Source organism: Theropithecus gelada, chromosome 16 (genome assembly GCF_003255815.1).
Source record: "Theropithecus gelada isolate Dixy chromosome 16, Tgel_1.0, whole genome shotgun sequence".
Classification (NCBI taxonomy): Eukaryota; Metazoa; Chordata; class Mammalia; order Primates; family Cercopithecidae; genus Theropithecus; species Theropithecus gelada.
This window is the reverse complement of record NC_037684.1, coordinates 3294220-3311441: the sequence shown is the minus strand read 5'-3', so window position 1 is coordinate 3311441 and position 17222 is coordinate 3294220. Positions and strand designations below refer to the sequence as shown.

General features: G+C 40.9%; 1 protein-coding gene across 3 annotated transcripts in view; it reads left to right on the top strand.

Annotated features, from left to right (window-relative positions):
- SSH2 (slingshot protein phosphatase 2) overlaps positions 1-17222 on the top strand; it is a 303418-nt gene that overhangs the window by 217415 nt on the left and 68781 nt on the right. For all 3 annotated transcript variants that reach the window (XM_025363691.1, XM_025363690.1, XM_025363692.1), the window contains 2 exons: positions 6626-6729; positions 13722-13786. In XM_025363691.1, the coding sequence (XP_025219476.1) occupies positions 6626-6729; positions 13722-13786 (169 nt within the window). The remainder of the gene's footprint in view (positions 1-6625; positions 6730-13721; positions 13787-17222) is intronic.

The following is a 17222-nucleotide window of genomic DNA, read 5'->3' as shown; positions in this document are numbered from 1 at the left end:
CTGTTGAAAAGGTGTATACGGAAGACATTGTATTTCGTCTACCATAAACTATATCATAAAGCGAAAACAACATGGTAGAGAATGATTCGGAACATAAGCTTTCAAGTCAAATCTTGGTTTGAATCCTTGCTCTGAGGCTTGCTAGGCTTACTAGCTGTATGATCTTAAGCAAGTAATTTATGATCTCTGAGCCCTCAGTCTTTTACTAGTACCTACTTCATAGAATTGTTAGGAAGGTTAAATAAAGTAGTGTAAAATGCACCCAGCATACAGTAGATATCTAGTTGGGTTAGCTATTATTAGCTCATTATATATACATACACACACATATTTACATATATACACACACACATATATATACATATATATATATATTTCTTAACCAGGGCTGACTTTCCCCTTGTTGAGCAAGCAGTCTATGGCAAAGAGAAGCATAGATGTTTTTAAGTTATAAAGACTCTGGAGGACTTCACTGTCACGAGTACTCTATTAGAAAGGTGATCCTGTCATATTTGTATCAAGCAGCTAATTATTCTCTTTAGATCAAGAAAATAGTATTCTCTTTATCTCATTTATTCCTTACTGTAGGGGTTCTTAAGTCCTTTGGGGTTATATTTAACTTAGGCATCTGTAATCACATACAAATGACTTCATAGAGTTTACTGCAGTTCTGTTTCTGTGCTAGACTCTACAGAACTAGTCAATTCAGAAACATGAAAAAGTTTTCACCTGCCTTTTTAAAGAACAGATTTTTTTTTTTTTGAAACGGAGTTCCACTCCGTCATCCAGACTGGAGTGCAGTGGCACAGTCTCAGCTCACTGCAACCTCCGCCTTCCAGGTACCAGCAATTCTCTTGCCTCAGCCTCCCTAGCAGCTGGGATTACAGGCGCCCGCCACCACGCCCGGCTAATTTTTTTGTGTTTTTAGTAGAGACGGGATTTTGCCATGTTGGCCAGGCTGGTCTCCAACTCCTGACCTCAGGTGATCCACCCGCCTTGGCCTCCCAAAGTGTTGGGATTACAGGCGTGAGCCACTGCACCCAGCAAGAACAGACTTTTAATTAGACAACTGACAACTCCATGTCAATTGAATTTTTAAGCAACTATTTCAGAAAGACATATTTACATAATAAATCTTTTATTATTCTGGCAAGATATACCAACCTTTTACCTTACACAAAAGTATATGCGATTAAATTTACATATAATTTTCTTCATATGCAAATAAAGCATTTAATTTTCAAGTGGAATTTTATCTCCCTAAACTCTGGTGGTGGTTATAAATTTTGTTTTATCACTTCCATGCTATGAATTTCTTTCCGTTATGATAAGAGATTTTTGTAATCAGCCACACACTTATTTCTGGTCCCCTTGTGACCAACAGAATGTCACTTTTTTGATAACTGAGGGGTCATAACCTGGGGCCACAGAATAAAGAGGATTGATTATACCATCCAGATTGTCTGCCACAAGTCTCTGGGAGCCTATATCGCACCTATTATAATAGTATTAAATAGTAGTCTCGGGCCGGGCACTGTGGATCACACCTGTAATCCCAGCATTTTGGGAGGCCAATTTAAGGCCAATTTTGGGCGGATCATTTAAGGTCAGGAGTTCCAGACAAGCCTGGGCAACATGGTGAAACCCCATCTCTACTAAAAATACAAAAATTAGCCAGGTATGGTGACGTATGCCTGTAGTCCCAGCTGCTTGAGAGGCTGAGGCATGATAATCGTTTGAGCCCAGGAGGCAGAGGTTGCAGTGAGCCAAGATCTCACCATTGCACTCCAGCCTGGGCGACAGAGCAAGACTCCATCTCAAAAAAAAAAAAACCAAATAGTAGTCTATTGGCCTACCTTGTGCATTTTGTTCCATCAGAAAAATTTATTGACATTTGTGTTTCAAATAGGAAAGCCTCTTATGTGTGAATTTGTGATATTTATACTATATGTGAGTTTGGTTCCTGACCTTTCTTTTATAATCAGGAGTTTTCAGAGTCCAGGTGGCTTTGAACTAACCAATGGCCTTTGTTTAGCTCCTTAACCCTTACTTTGAGAAAGCCCTACATACATTTTAAATAACACATTTAGATATGCTTTAAAGCAAGAATGTACTTAGATATGCTTTAAAGCATAAGCAACAAATATATCTATTAAAAAAACAGTATTACTGAACTCCAAAAACCAGGAAGTTCTTAAAATAGTGTTTGTCAAAGAGAAACTACCTATCTTACAAAAGGAATGACTGAAGTATGTTCAATTGTTTTAAACTGTTCAACAAATACACACAGTTCTTTTGTAGATGTAGCGAACTCCTTTGTTTACTGGAACCTACAGTGTCCAAAGCTGTTACTTTGCCTGGTGAATAGGTAGAGTATTTAACCTTTATTTTTAAAATATTTTCATTTAGTAAAGCAACAGTTGCTGTGTTGGCAAAAGTGTGAATTTCATTTCCTGTCTGTGGTGTAGCCCACTCATCCTGTCACTCAGACATTTTGTTTTAGGTTGTTCCCGTAATGTGAGTGGAACAGAGTGACCCACAGTAGGGTGGCATGTGAACATCACGGATGTAACAACAGACAAGGCTTGTGCAACAGACCACAAGAGAGCAATGCTTTATTTAAAGATGAAAACAAAACAAAATCAAGACACCCCCACACCCAGCCAGCATGCAAATTTTTAAAGTGACATTTGTTTATTCTTTTGTTTTTAGAAGACATGTTTCAGTCTATTTGGCAGGTTACCTCAAAGGTTTTATTAGCTTCATGGACTTTATTAAAGGATAAAATTGAATCAGTGTCTGATAACATTATAGAGGTGATTTAATTTCATTTGCTAATCTATCATCAAACATTTTAAAGTCCATTAATCTGCCACATATATTGAGTTCTATAATGATTATTTTTACATGTGAGACTTGTCCTAAATTACAGTTTCTGCTACAGTGACAGGACAGATATACAGTGTGGAAAAAACCTGGGATAAATTCATTCATCCATCACCTATTGTTCAAGCAGCTAATATGTGCCTTACACTGTTTCCAGTGCTGCAGCTACAGTGATGCGCAAAATTAAGTCCTTGCTCTCATGGAGCTTATATTCTACTATAGGAAGGTAACCACAAGTATGCACGTGAATAAATATAATTTTAGTTTATGATAAATATTCTGAAGGAAACAAAACAGAACAACAAGATAAAGTATGATTGGAATTGGGGGAAGGAGCAGTGATATTGGAGCTGAGACTTACATAGTAACAGGCCACAAGAAAAGTATTCCAAGTAGAGAACAGAGAGCACAAAGGCCCTGAAACATCGAAGAAACAGAAAGAAGAATCACAGATCATGGTAAACAAAAGGGGAGATGATGTATGATCAGAGGAGTAGTCCTATAGTATGTTACAGGGCCTTGAAGACCAAGCTAAAGACTGGCTTTTTTATTTATAAGTACAAAAGGAAGCCTTTGGAGGGTTTTAAGCAGGGAAGTGACACTGTATGATCTATATGATTTTTAAGTCACTCTGGTTGCTGTTTGGTGAGTAGATGATGGAGGGCAGAAGTGGTTGCAGATAGACCTGTTAAGAAGATTTTTTGTTTTTTGTTTTTTGTTTTCTTTTTTTTTTTTTTTTTTTTTTTTTTTTGAGATGGAGTCTGGCTCTGTCGCCCGGGCTGGAGTGTGTGGCCGGATCTCAGCTCACTGCAAGCTCCGCCCCCCGGGTTTACGCCATTCTCCTGCCTCAGCCTCCCGAGTAGCTGGGACTACAGGCGCCCGCCGCCTCGCCCGGCTAGTTTTTTGTATTTTTTAGTAGAGACGGGGTTTCACCGTGTTTGCCAGGATGGCCTCGATCTCCTGACCTCGTGATCCGCCCGTCTCGGCCTCCCAAAGTGCTGGGATTACAGGCTTGAGCCACCGCGCCCGGCCTGTTTTTTGTTTTCATACAGTGCCTGGGGTTTGTTTCACTTCAGGGGCAAGGTAAATGGGTGAGGATGTAGAAGAAACAAAATTTGCCACAAATTAAAGCTTGAATGTGATGGGAACACGGGGCCTTATTATAGTATTCCCTCTACTTTTGTGTATGTTTGACATTTTCTGTAGTAAAAGGCTTTTTTAAGAAAAACTTTTTAAATAGTGGTCCAAGTAAGGAATGATGGTGCCATGGACCAGTGTGATAGTGGTGATAGGAATAAGTGGGCAGGTTCAAGATATATTTGAAAGTAAAGCTGGCCGGGTGCGGTGACTCACGCCTGTAATCCCAGCACTTTGAGAGGCCGAGACAGGTGGATCACGAGGTCAGGAGATGGAGACCATCCTGGCTAACATGGGGAAACCTCATCTCTACTAAAAATACAAAAAAATCAGCCAGGTGTGGTGGCGGGCGCCTATAGTCCCAGATACTCGGGAGGCTGAGGCGGGAGAATGGCATGAACCCAGGAGGCGGAACTTGCAGTGAGCCAAGATCGCACCACCGCACTCCAGCCTGGGTGACTGAGTGAGACTCCATCTCAAAAAAAAAAAAAAAAAAGTAAAGCTCACAGGACTTGCTAAGGGATTAGATATATATTATAGGAAGGAAAGACACTAAGGATGACTATTAGGTGTTTTGCCTAAACAACTGGGAGAATGAGGCTGGAGAACGAGGCCAGAGATTGACTTGAGGGTAGGGGAACTCAAGAATTTAGTTTTGGCAACGTGAATTTAACATGCCAATTAAGATTTCCAAGTGGAAATATTGAGTAGACAATGTCATTTACAATCCGCTAGCTAACCTTCAATAGCAGTGCTATACTCAAAAGCAATTTAGAATCCTCTATTAAGTATTTCTAAATTTGGCCTTCGTGAGTTAAGTTCTATCCTTTCAGATTCTGTGAGAAACTTGATGGATAACTTGAAAGGCTTATTTAGTTTATTGATATGAAATAACTTAGATTTATTTTCTGGTTATATATGGGTATCCACTAGTTTTTTTTGCCTTTTTTTTTTTTTTTTTTTTTTTTTGAGAGACAGAGTCTTGCTCTGTCACCCCAGCTGGAGTACAATGGCGCCATCATAACTCACTATAATCTCGAACTCCTAGGCTCAAGCGATCCTCCCACCTCACCCTCCTGAATAGCTAGGACTACAGGCATGTGATACCACCCCCAGCTAATTTTTAAAATATTTTTTTGGAGATGGAGTCTCACTGTGTTGCCTAGTCTAGTCTCGAACTCCAAGCCTCAACCAGTCCTCTTGGCTTGGCCTCCCAAAGCACTGGGATTACAGGCATGAACCACCGTGACTAGACCAGTAATTTTATTTTGAATAGCCGCTATCCTCAGCAGTAATTCTGCACCTTTATGATCATCTTGTGAATGACAAACTCCAGTGGGTTAAACACACTTCCTGCCCACTACTTCTTTTCACTGAGTATGGGGATGCAAGTTGGCAGTAGTAAAATTTTGAGGTAATACTTTACTGTGGTGTATATTTTAAACATAAATCTTTTTTGCAAACTTTGGACCTATTATTAGTAGCTAAATATTGTAACATACTTCACATCTGATTAGGACAGTATTGAAACATCATTACTGATAACCTTCTACTAATCTACTTATAACTAATATTTATTAAGGGCTTTTTACTGTATACTAGGCACCACTTTAAGACACTGTGTTCTCATTGGCTCTTCACAACAACTTCATTTTATTATCCCTGTTTTACAGATAAGGAAATTTAGGCCTACTCTGGTAGGAGGAAGTAAAGCTAGGATTCAAACTCAGACATTCTGGTTTCAGAGCCTCCGCTCTTAACTGCCGCCATGTACTGTATATAGAATATCGTAAGTTTTGGCTGGGCTCAGTGGCTCACACCTGTAGTCCTAGCACTTTGGGAGGCCAAGGTGGGTGGATCACATGAGGTCAGGAGTTCAAAACCAGCCTGACCAACATGGTAAAACTCCGTCTCTATTAAAAATACAAAAATTAGCTGGTCATGGTGGCTCACTCCTGTAATCCCAGCTACTCAGGAGGCTGAGGCAAGAGAATTACTTGAACCTAGGAGGTGGAGGTTGTTGCAGTGAGCCAAGATCACACCACTGCACTCCAGCCTGGCAACAGAGCAAAAAGAAAAAAAGAAAAAAAAGAAGAATATTGTAAGTTTTGTTTCAGAAAACTTATCTAGAGGACGGGCACGGTGGCTCACGCCTGTATTCCCAACACTTTGGGAGGCCGAGGTGGGCGGATCATTTGAGGTCAGGAGTGACCTATGTAGTGAAACCCTGTCTACTAATATACAAAAATTAGCCAGGCATGGTGGCGGGCGCCGGTAATCCCAGCCTACTCAGGAGGCTGAGGCAGGAGAATCGCTTGAACCCAAGAGGCAGAGGTTGCAGTGAGCCAAGATTGCGCCACTGCACTCCAGCCTGGGCAACAGAGCAAGACTCCCTTTCACAAAAGAAAAAGAAAGAAAACTTGTCTAGAGTAGGCAGGAGTGTATGCGTGAGTAACCACAGCCTCTCTTGATTATGTTTTTACTTCGTTCCCTGAAGTTGGAACTTTGGAATAGGGAAGAGAGAATCCTAAAGTGGTTATCCATCCTATCCTTTGATTTCCTTTCCTAAATAATTTATTTTCTTTTGACTTTTTCCTTGTAGCATCAGCGAGAGCTTTCTAACTGTCAAAGGTGCTGCCCTTTTTCTACCACGGGGAAATGGCTCATCCACACCAAGAATCAGCCACAGACGGAACAAACATGCAGGTAACGCTGGCATATATACTATTTCTTTCTTGGTAACTATATCTTGTGTTACATTCTAAAAGGCTGATTACCTCATCCCCATCTCTTCAGAAGTTCTTTAAATGGTGAAAGAAAGTGTTGTACTGTGCTGTAATCACTTTTCTTTTACCCTCAGAGACCATTTTTTTAGCACTTAGCAAAAAGTCTTTTACACTTAGTAGATGTTCAATACATTTTTGTTAGAATAATTATAAGAAGGTACCAAAATACTCTAATGAAGCTATATGAAACTTCTCAGTTAAGACTGAGATTTTTTTGTTTCGTTTTGTTTTTTTGAGACGGAGTCTCGCTTTGTCACCCAGGGTGGAGTGCTGTAGCATGATCCCAGATCACTGCAACCTCCACCTCCTGGGGGCGATTCTTCTCCCTCAGCCTCCTGAGCAGCTGGGACTACAAGCGCCCACCACCACACCCACCTCATTTTTGTATTTTTAGTAGAAACACGGTTTCACCATGTTGGCCAGGCTGGCCTCAAACTCCTGACCTCAGGTGATCCGCCTGCCTCAGCCTCCCAAAGTGCTGGGATTACAGACTTGAGCCACCGTGCCCGGCCAAGGTTTTTTTTTTTTTTTTTTTTTTTCCCGAGACCCTCACTCTGTCACCGAGGCTGGAGTGGACTGGCGTAATCTCAGCTCACTGCAACCTCCGCCTCCCGGGTTCAAGCAATTCTCCTGCCTCAGCCTCCCAAGTAGCTGGAACTACAGGCATGCACCACCACGCTCAGCTAATTTTTGCATTTTTAGTAGAGATGGGGTTTCACCATGTTGGCTAGGCTGGTGTCGAACTCCTGGCCTCAGGTGATCTGCCCGCCTCGGTTATCCAAAGTGCTGGGATTATAGGCGTGAGCCCTCGCGCCTGGCCCTCAGTTAAGGTTTTGAGTGTTCAGGTTAAAAATGTTCAGGTGGGCCACGCACATTGGCTCACAGCTGTAATCCCAGCATTTTGGGAGGCTGAAGCAAGAGGATTGCCTGAGTCGAGGACTTTGAGACTGGCCTGGGCAAGATGGTGAAATCCCATCTCTACAAAAATTAAAATTAAAAAAAAATTAAATTAGCCAAGTGTGGCCGGGCACAGTGGCTCACACCTATAATCCCAGCATTTGGGCAGGCTGAGGCAGGTGGATCACCTGAGGTCAGAAGTTCGAGACCAGCCTGGCCAACATGGTGAGATCCTGTCTCTACTAAAATACAAAAATTAGCTTGGCCTGGTGGCACATTCCTGTAATCTCAGCTGTTCTGGAGGCTGAGGCAGAAGAATCACTTGAACCTGGGAAGCGAAGGTTACAGTGAGCCGAGATCATGCCAGCCTGGACAACAGAGCAAGATTTGACTTCAAAAAAAGAAAATTAGTGAATTGTGGTGGTGTACACCTGTGGTCCCAGCTACCTGGGAGGCTGAGGTGGGAGGGTCACTTGAGCCTGGGAGGTTGAGACTGCAGTGAGCCATCTTTGCACCACTGCATTCCAGCCTTGGTGACAGAGTCGGACCCTGTCTCAAAAAAAAAAAAAAAAAAAAAAAGAGCCAGGCACGGCTCGTGCCTATGATCCCAGTACCTTGGGAGGCCAAGGCGGGTGGATCACATGAGGTCAGGAGTTTGAAACCAGCCTGGCTAACATGGCTAAACCCCATCTCTACAAAAAATACAAAAATTAGGCCTGGCATGGTGGCTCACGCCTGTAATCCCAGCACTTTGGGAGGCCGAGATGGGCAGATCACAAGGAGATCAAGACCATCCTGGTGAAACCCTGTCTCTACTAAAAATACAAAAAAAATTAGCCGGGTGTGGTGGTGGGTGCCTGTAGTCCCAGCTACTCAGGAGACTGAGGCAGGAGAATGGTGTGAACCCGGGAGGTGGAGCTTGCAGTGAGCCGAAATCGCACCACTGCACTCCAGCCTGGGTGACAGAGTAAGACTCCATCTCAAAAACAAAAAAGGAAAAGGAAAAGAGAAATACAAAGATTAGCGGGCATGGTGGCACGCACCTATAGTCCTAGCTACTCAGGAGGCTGAGGCAGGAGAATTGCTGGAACCTGGGAGATGGAGGTTGCAGTGAGCTGAGATCGTGCCACTGTCCTCCAGCCTGGGCGACAGAATGAGACCCCGTCTCAAAAAAAAAAAAAAGTTTAGCTGTTCCCTTGAATCTTATTCAGAGTTACTTCAACTAATCAAAGATTCAATTTCTGATTTCTTTCTGCTCTCTAGTGATGGTATGAGGAGGAGAATGATACAGAATATACTAAGATAAACTTTTTGCTGTGACAATGAGTTATTACGTCACATATTAAAGTGCCAGTGTCTACTACTTGAATGTATACACTAAAAAGACTGGAAATTTAACCCAGAGGACTTCTATAAACAAAGAGTCATCAAATAAACAAAGAATGAGTATAAGCTCTGGTTTTGAAATATCAACTAACAGTAGTATATGCATTGTATTATTTTATATTGGATTTCTCTAAAATCAGGAACACCTGTGGTGATGACGTTTAAAAAGAACTGTAGAAAATGTGTCCTAGGGAGAGAGATTTCCAGGTGTAGAATATCCACAGTTTAAGAAGATAACCTGATGCTTCTCTTCTACCGGCAGACCTTATTTATCATTTTGGGGGAAAAAAATAAAAGCTTGAGGACACTAATCCTGATCAATAGTATACAAAGAGGCAGGTTGCTTGTTGTCATAAATGTGACACTTTGACTACTTGTGACCTCCAGGAGTGGGAAAAAAAATTGTAATTACTAAGAAAGGAACAAAGACTGCAATAACCTTAAGTGTTTAGGTCAGAGGTGAAAGCCAAAAATATTGGGTCCCATTGAGCCAGTAATTGAGCATAGCTTTAGTGAGATAATCTCTGCTATTTTAGTGGCTGCCCTGCTACTTGTCTGGGCCTTCACCTAGTTGCAATTGTGGCAGCTCAGAATTGTAATCCATTTTGTTTGGACAATATTTTCCTCCTACCAGAACTCTCCAGCCATGGAAAATTTTTTAGAGTAAGGGAGGAAATAACCTCTTTTGGAAATTAGCTTGGATTGCACTTTCTAAAACCTTCCTCCCCAGTGTCCAGTACTGGAGGTCGGGTAGGGGAGGACGCTTCCCCAAAACACTTGAATGTGCGGAAGAAGTATGCCCACTAAGCTTTTTATTTCTTTTTAGTGTGGATATTTATCCCTTACAGTAAAAAGAAGACAAATTATTGGTTTAAATCCAGTTTGACTAGGATGTTGGGCAAATTACTCTATGGCATGTAGTAGTTAATGGGGTCAATGGCTTTTAAAGCTCCTGGCACTGGTTGGCATTTTTCTTTGGTCAAACTTCTACACTCAGCTGCCACCCAGGTTTCTACTTGACATCGTTCACTTAGCTTTCCTCATACTAAAAAGAAAAGCAGATTTAACACAAGCTGAATGGACTTGATTTGTGATCCAGACCGGAACAGATGAGGCAGTGCGAGTATAAACTTGGCTTACAAGAGCCAGGCTGTCACATAAAGTGAAGCTGTCTTGGCCAAGCCCACAGTAACTGCAAGTTGATGGCAGAATTGAGAGCAGGTCAAGGGCTTACCGTGTCTAGTTGTATTTCCTTATGCATGTTTCTTGAACTAGTTAGAATTTTTTAACTGGCCTGCATCTGAAATATCCAAATAGTATTTTGCAAAGAAGGCTATTACAGGCGAATGTCTGCCAGTATTTTAAATGGAAACAATGAAAAGTCTATAAAATCCAATAGAAAATTGAAATTTAGCTCCTAGCAGTGAAGTATATGGTGGGAAAATGTAGGGAAGGTTATCTTAATGCTATGTCAATATATTGCCTTATATTAGACTCTGTGAAGTACAGTTGCCCAGTAGGAAATGATATGCAGTTTGCTCAGAGCAATACTTTTCGCAGCTAACAAACCTGAGCTTCCAACTCACATAAGAAGGCTTACTTGAGTAGGCCTCCTGACTTTTTTTGTCTGAGCTTCAGAAAAGCCAGCTGAATCTTTGGGCCAGTAGTGTTCGGAGTGGGGACTTTGGGCTGCTATTTAGGGTTCTCCTCCAGAAGTTCTCCACCCTAAAAATCCTTTCCTCTGGTTATTTCTACTGGTAGGACAGAAGGAAAGTTAGTTTTAAAGAAGCTCCGGCCTGGTGCAGTGGTCTGTGCCTGTAATCCCAGCACTTTGGGAGGCCCAGATGGGCAGATTGCTTGAGCTTAGGAGTTCGGGACCAGCCTGGGCACCATGGTGAAACCTCATCTCTACAAAAAATACAAAAAATTAGCCAGGCATTGTGGTGCACACCTGTAGTCCTGGCTACCCTGGAGGCTGAGGTGGGAGGATTGCTTGAGCCCAGGAAGTCACAGCTGTAGGGAGCCGTGATGGCGTCACTGTACTCCATTCTGGGTGGCAGAGTAAGACCCTGTCTCGAGAAAAAATAAAATAAAAAGTATCCCCAGCTGCTTAATGCAGTTGCAACTTGTAACTCAGTTAGCTTTTCATTGTTTATACCTAACACTTTATCTCTTCATACTTGTCCTTTTATTTTTTGTTTAACAGCTTTATTGAGATATAATCCACATAGCATGTAATTCACCCAGTTTACTCATTTAAAGTGTACATTCATTGGTTTTTAGAAGAGTCACAGAGTTGTACAGCCATCACCACAATCTAGTTTTAGAACATTTTTATCGCCCTGAAAATAAACCCGATACCCATTAGCAGTCACTCCCTATTTCTCTCACCCTCTCTCCCAGCCCTAAGCAACCACGAATCTACTTTCTGTCTCTGTAGATTTGCCTATTCTGGGTGTTCTATAAATGGATTCATATAAATGGATTTTTGAGACAGGCTTCTTTTTCTTAGCGTGTTTTCAAAGGTCATCTATGGTATAGTATGTATCAGTACATCATTCCTTTTCATGACCAAATAATACTACATTTTGTGGATAATACCACATTTTATTTATCCATTCATCATTTGATAGACATTTGAGTTGTTTTCACTGTTTTGCTATTATGAATAATGCTGTATATACATGCGTGTACAACTTTTTGGGTGGACATATGTTTTCTTTTCTCTTGGGTTTATGCATATGAGACTTAAGATTGTGTCCCTGGTCTTGAAAGGTAGTAGAATGGATCTGGCCAAACATAATGACTCTCCATTTTAATTTTGAAAATTGAAAGATTCTGCAATATGGAATTAATTGGTCAGAAGCCAGCAGTGAAAACCATCCTTTTTGATTTGGGGTTGGGGGGGTGGGTGTTTGGTTTTTTGTTTATTTATTTATATTTAAATGTGAGGTCTTACTCTGTCACCCAGGCTGGAGTGCAGTGCCATAATCATAGCTCACTAGCCTGAAGCAGTCCCTTGCCTCAGCCTCCCAAAGTGGTGGGACTAAGGAAACTATTCTGTTTAAGAAGAAAGGAAAGAGTTTCAGACTTGCTGTCATTTGTATAAACGCACCAACCCATTTGCCAACCTACTTTTTTCTTCCTGCCTCTATCCACTTCTTGTACATAACAGTATTTCATCTCATAATTAACAGCTATTAGTTAACTGAAGGAAAATTATGTATGTAGATTTCAAGACCAATATGAGAACAAGTTATAGTGGCATTCATGGTTATGTGACTGTATCAGTCACCTTAGACTTTAATAAGGGCAATATCTGAGTGGGCAAGAGTGAGGTTTTTTTGTTCACAGATTTTCATAATTTATGATAGTACATTATTTATCTCCTGCTATCTAAAGCCTCAGATTTCCTAGGAATATGAGGAAATCTATAATAGTTAAAACAAAGAAATTTCAACTTAGTTTGACAAAATGTGTAAGAACAAGTGAGGATTCAAATAATGGTTGGCCATTTTAAAGAACCTAATAATATGTTCAGGAGAATGTATATCCCTTATGTGGCATACTTAATATATAATCTCATTGGCCGGGCACAGTGGCTCACACCTGTAATCCCAGCACTTTGGGAAGCCAAGGCAGGCGGATCACGAGGTCAGGAGATCAAGACCATCCTGGCTAACATGGTGAAACCGCGTCTCTAAAATGCTAAAATACAAAAAATTAGCCAGGCATGGTGGCAGGCACCTGTAGTCCCAGCTACTTGGGAGGTTGAGGCAGGAGAATGGCGTGAACCCAGGAGGCGGAGCTTGCGTTGAGCCGAGATCGCACCCCTGCACTCCAGCCTGGGCGACAGAGCGAGATTCCGTCTCAAAAAAACCAAAAAATACATATGTGCACACACACACACACATATGTATATACATATATATACATATATACACATAAAAATATATATACACATATGTGTGTGTGTGTGTATATATACTCTCATTATAGTATCAGTCACTACACTCCAGCCTGGGTGACAGAGCGAGACTCTGTCTCAAAAAAAAATTAAGATAAATAATAATTTCAGTCACTAATATGAAAGTCATTTTAAACTATTGACCTTATTCTAGGGAGAATCCAAAAGTCTTCTTAGGTCAAATGCAACCAAAGCATATGATTATAGAAATAGGAATGACAAAATGGTTAGCTTTTTAAAAGTTATGGATAATTCCTCTAACACTACACTACTACACCCATTTTCAAAGTGCCCTCATTGCTACTTTCAGTGAGCCTGAAAATACAGCCAGTGAGTGCTGCCTCTGCCTAACAGATCTCAACAACAAGTCTCTCATCAACATCCACCATAATACAAAACTGAGACTGGTCTCAAGTGTACCTTTCACAGGACAGACCTAAGTTTTAATATAGTATAGACTAAAAGCAAATGTATTAAGATGCAGTCTAGCAGTCTCTCTTTCCATTTTAAAAGAAGTCAATAATCATTTAATTTTCTATGTCTAATCAGAGTCCTTTAATGAATCAGAACTTTCTTTTACAAAAGTCACTGAGGTAGAAGGAATCCTCTCTGTCAATGTTAGAATGGAGAATAATTATCCTTTGGTTTGTAAATTTCACCAGGCGATCTCCAACAGCATCTCCAAGCAATGTTCATATTACTCCGCCCAGAAGACAACATCAGGCTGGTAAGTTAGTGGTGTCATCATAATTTTCTTCCTCAAAAGACTATCTAAGATAGCCAGCCAACATCGAACAGTCATTTTTACATCCCAACACAGTGCTGGGAACTATGTGAAGTAAGAGAGAAGATAATGTGGAATGTTGTGAAATAATTTGATGGTTTAAGACTGTTGATAAGCACCAGTTTGTAAGTTATTAACTATAATAACAATTGAAGTTCAGAAAATCAAGAAAAAACTTGGGGATTTGACCTAGATGAGGAAGGTTTATGTAGTCAGCGGAGCTTGAGGTGACTCTTGAAAGATGATGAGATTTGGATTGGTAGAAAGAAATTATTCTAGATAAGGACTTAACAAGCAAAAACACACATAGAGAAGGACAAGGAAGGAGTGAAATGGCCAAAGATTGATGCTGGCTTCAGACTCAGGAGACTTGAACTTAGGTGCTAAGTCATATGATACTGGACAAGTTACTTTACCCTGTCTATGCTCATTTCCTCATCTCCTGACTACCTATTCTGTTGAGAGGGTCAACTGGACATGAAAACATACTGAATAGTGCAAAATGCTGTCTAAGTATGGGGATTATTATTGGGAAGATAGAGACTAGAAAACAAGGCAGGCAAATATGGATTTAGTGCTGTAAACTGGAGGTCTCAAACTGGCAGTGTATAGGCCAGAGATATGTTTTGTTTGGATCACAGCATTTTTTTAAAAAAATGTAAGCCAGAATTTTAAAGTTAGGTGAGGTCTAGCATGGGTTCTTAATTTGCCATAATCCTCTTTTTGAGACAGAGTCTTGCTCTGTCGCCCAGGCTGGAGTGCCATGGCACAATCTCGGCTCACTGCAACCTCCACCTCCCAGGTTCGATCAATTCTCCTGCCTCAGCCTCCCAAGCAGCTGGGATTATAGGCATGCGCCACCACGCTCAGCTAATTTTTGTATTTTTAGTAGAGACGGGGTTTCACCTAATTGGGCAGGCTGGTCTCAAACTCCTGACCTTGTGATCCACCCGCCTCAGCCTCACAAAGTGCTGGGATTACAGGCATGAGCCACAGTGCCCAGCCCCTATTGTCTTCTTAAGTGTCACCATTTGTCATCATTCCTGCACTGTTGTAGTAGTACCTCCAATAAAACTAGGAAAACAAAACCGAGATGAGCATATTTCTTTGTGGAAATTGGAAAGTATTTCTACCCATTCAATATTCACGTGGCTTACTTTCCTTATTTACGTTTCCCATCTGAGCCTCTTAGGAGTGTCCAATCATTTGACTTCCCTGGACCACATTGGAAAAAGAAGAACTGTCTTGGGCCACACATAAAATACACTAACACTAACGATAGCTGATGAACTTAAAAAAAAAAAAAATCAGGAATATCTCATAATGTTTTCAGAAAGTTTATGAATTTGTGCTGGGCCACATTCAAAGCCATCTTGGGCCACATGTGACCCATAGGCCATGGGTTGCACAAGCTTGCTGCTTGCTCTAGATTACTAACTAAAGGTAGTACCTCTCCCTTTTCAAAATAAGCAGTTGTGAAACATCACAGGTTTTTCAGCCAAAGAATGCCATGGGACAGCTATAGTAGTTAGGGAAGATTCCTCAGAAGCTAATGCAGAATAGAGAGGAGGAAAAGATCATTTTAAATCAGGGAGGCCTGCTAAGGTAGTTATTGCAGTAATCTAGGCATGTGGTAATGAGTCCTTTGATTAGAATATATAAAAATTTAAAGGAATCCTTTCATAGTTGTTTTATATCTTATTTTTAATTTTTTAAATGTTTTATATCCTAACCAAAAGTAACATTATACATTTATATAAATCTTGTCTGTATTTCTTGATATCTTGATATATTTCTTTCTTAAATAATTATTTAAGGCCGGGCGCAGGGGCTCACGCCTGTAATACCAACACTTCGGGAGACTGAGGTGGGCAGATCATTTGAGGTCAAGAGTTCGAGATCAGCCTAGCCAACATGGTAAAACCATGTCTCTACTAAAAATACAAAAATGAGCCAGGCGTGGTGGCACACACCTGTAGCTACCCAGGAGGGTGAGGCAGGAGAATCACTTGAACCCGGGAGGCGGTGGTTGCAGTGAGCCAAGATTGCGCCATTACACTCCAACCTGGATGACAGAATGAGATTCCGTCTCAAAAAATAATCATAATGTTATTATTGTTATTTAAAAGGGAACAGGGGGATGCAATTCTTACAGTATTAATAATCTGGAGTGACTGGGGTGTGGTGGTTCATGTCTGTGATCCCAGCACTTTGGGAGGCCGAGGCAGGAGTTCAAGACCAGCCTAGGCAACATGGCAAAACCCTGTCTCTACAAAAAGTAAAAAATTAGCTGGGCATAGTGGCATGCCAGCTACTCGGGAGGCTGAGGTGGGAGTATTGCTTGAGCCTGGCAGGTCAAGGCTGCAGTGAGCCATGATCACGCCACTGCCCTCAACCTGGGCAACAGTGCAAGACCGTGTCTCTAATAATAATCATCATCATCATCTGAAGCAATGATTCTCAAACTTTAAAATATATCAAAATCACCTGGAGAGGTTTGTTAAATCACTAATTACTGGACTGCACATGCAGAGTTTGATTAGTAAAGGGGAAGCAGAGATAATTTGTATTTTTAAGCCAGTTTTGAAATACTGCTGATGCTGCTGATCCAGGAGTCACGCTTGTAGTACACCTCTTTGAAAACCCATAACAACAATCATTTGCACATACGCACATACTGGATGCCCAATAAATATTTGCTGATAGCTTTCAAAATTTGTGTGTTTTGGTAAAGCTAAAGCTTTAAAGAGATGTAACATCACTTTATCATTTTCTCATTGATAACCTTCTGGAATTTGGTGTGAATCTCTAAATATTAAAATAATTTTAACTACATAGAGACTTGGAAGAACATGAAGGAAGCAGTTATGAAGGCAGAGCTGGCAATTCTTTTCTTACTAAAATATGCATCTTCAGTTGCTTTACATTTATAAAATAAATTCAGAAAATGTAACTTACGCCTCTGAATTCAAAGTTCACATGACAAGTCATTTTACAGTTGTTTTGAATTGTTACAAACACATGGTCATTATGTTTCAGATTATTGAGTGAGTCATCTTCAAGAAAATGAGTCAATGCATTGTATGACTTTGGACAAATTAGCACTTCTCTAACTGAAAGGAGCATTTGTAGACTCAAAGCAAAGGCTTTTGTTTTGAGTTAAATTTGGAATGCTGAAACTCTTAAGATTTGTGCAGAAGGTTAAAAGTTTGATAGTCAACTGAAAGTCTTGCCTTTTTTTTTTTTTGAGACGGAGTCTATCTCTGTCGCCCAGGCTGGAGTGCAGTGGCTCAATCGTGGCTCTTTGCAACCTCTGCCTCCTGGGTTCAAGTGATTCTCCTGTCTCAGCCCCCCGAGTAACTGGGATTACAGACATGCG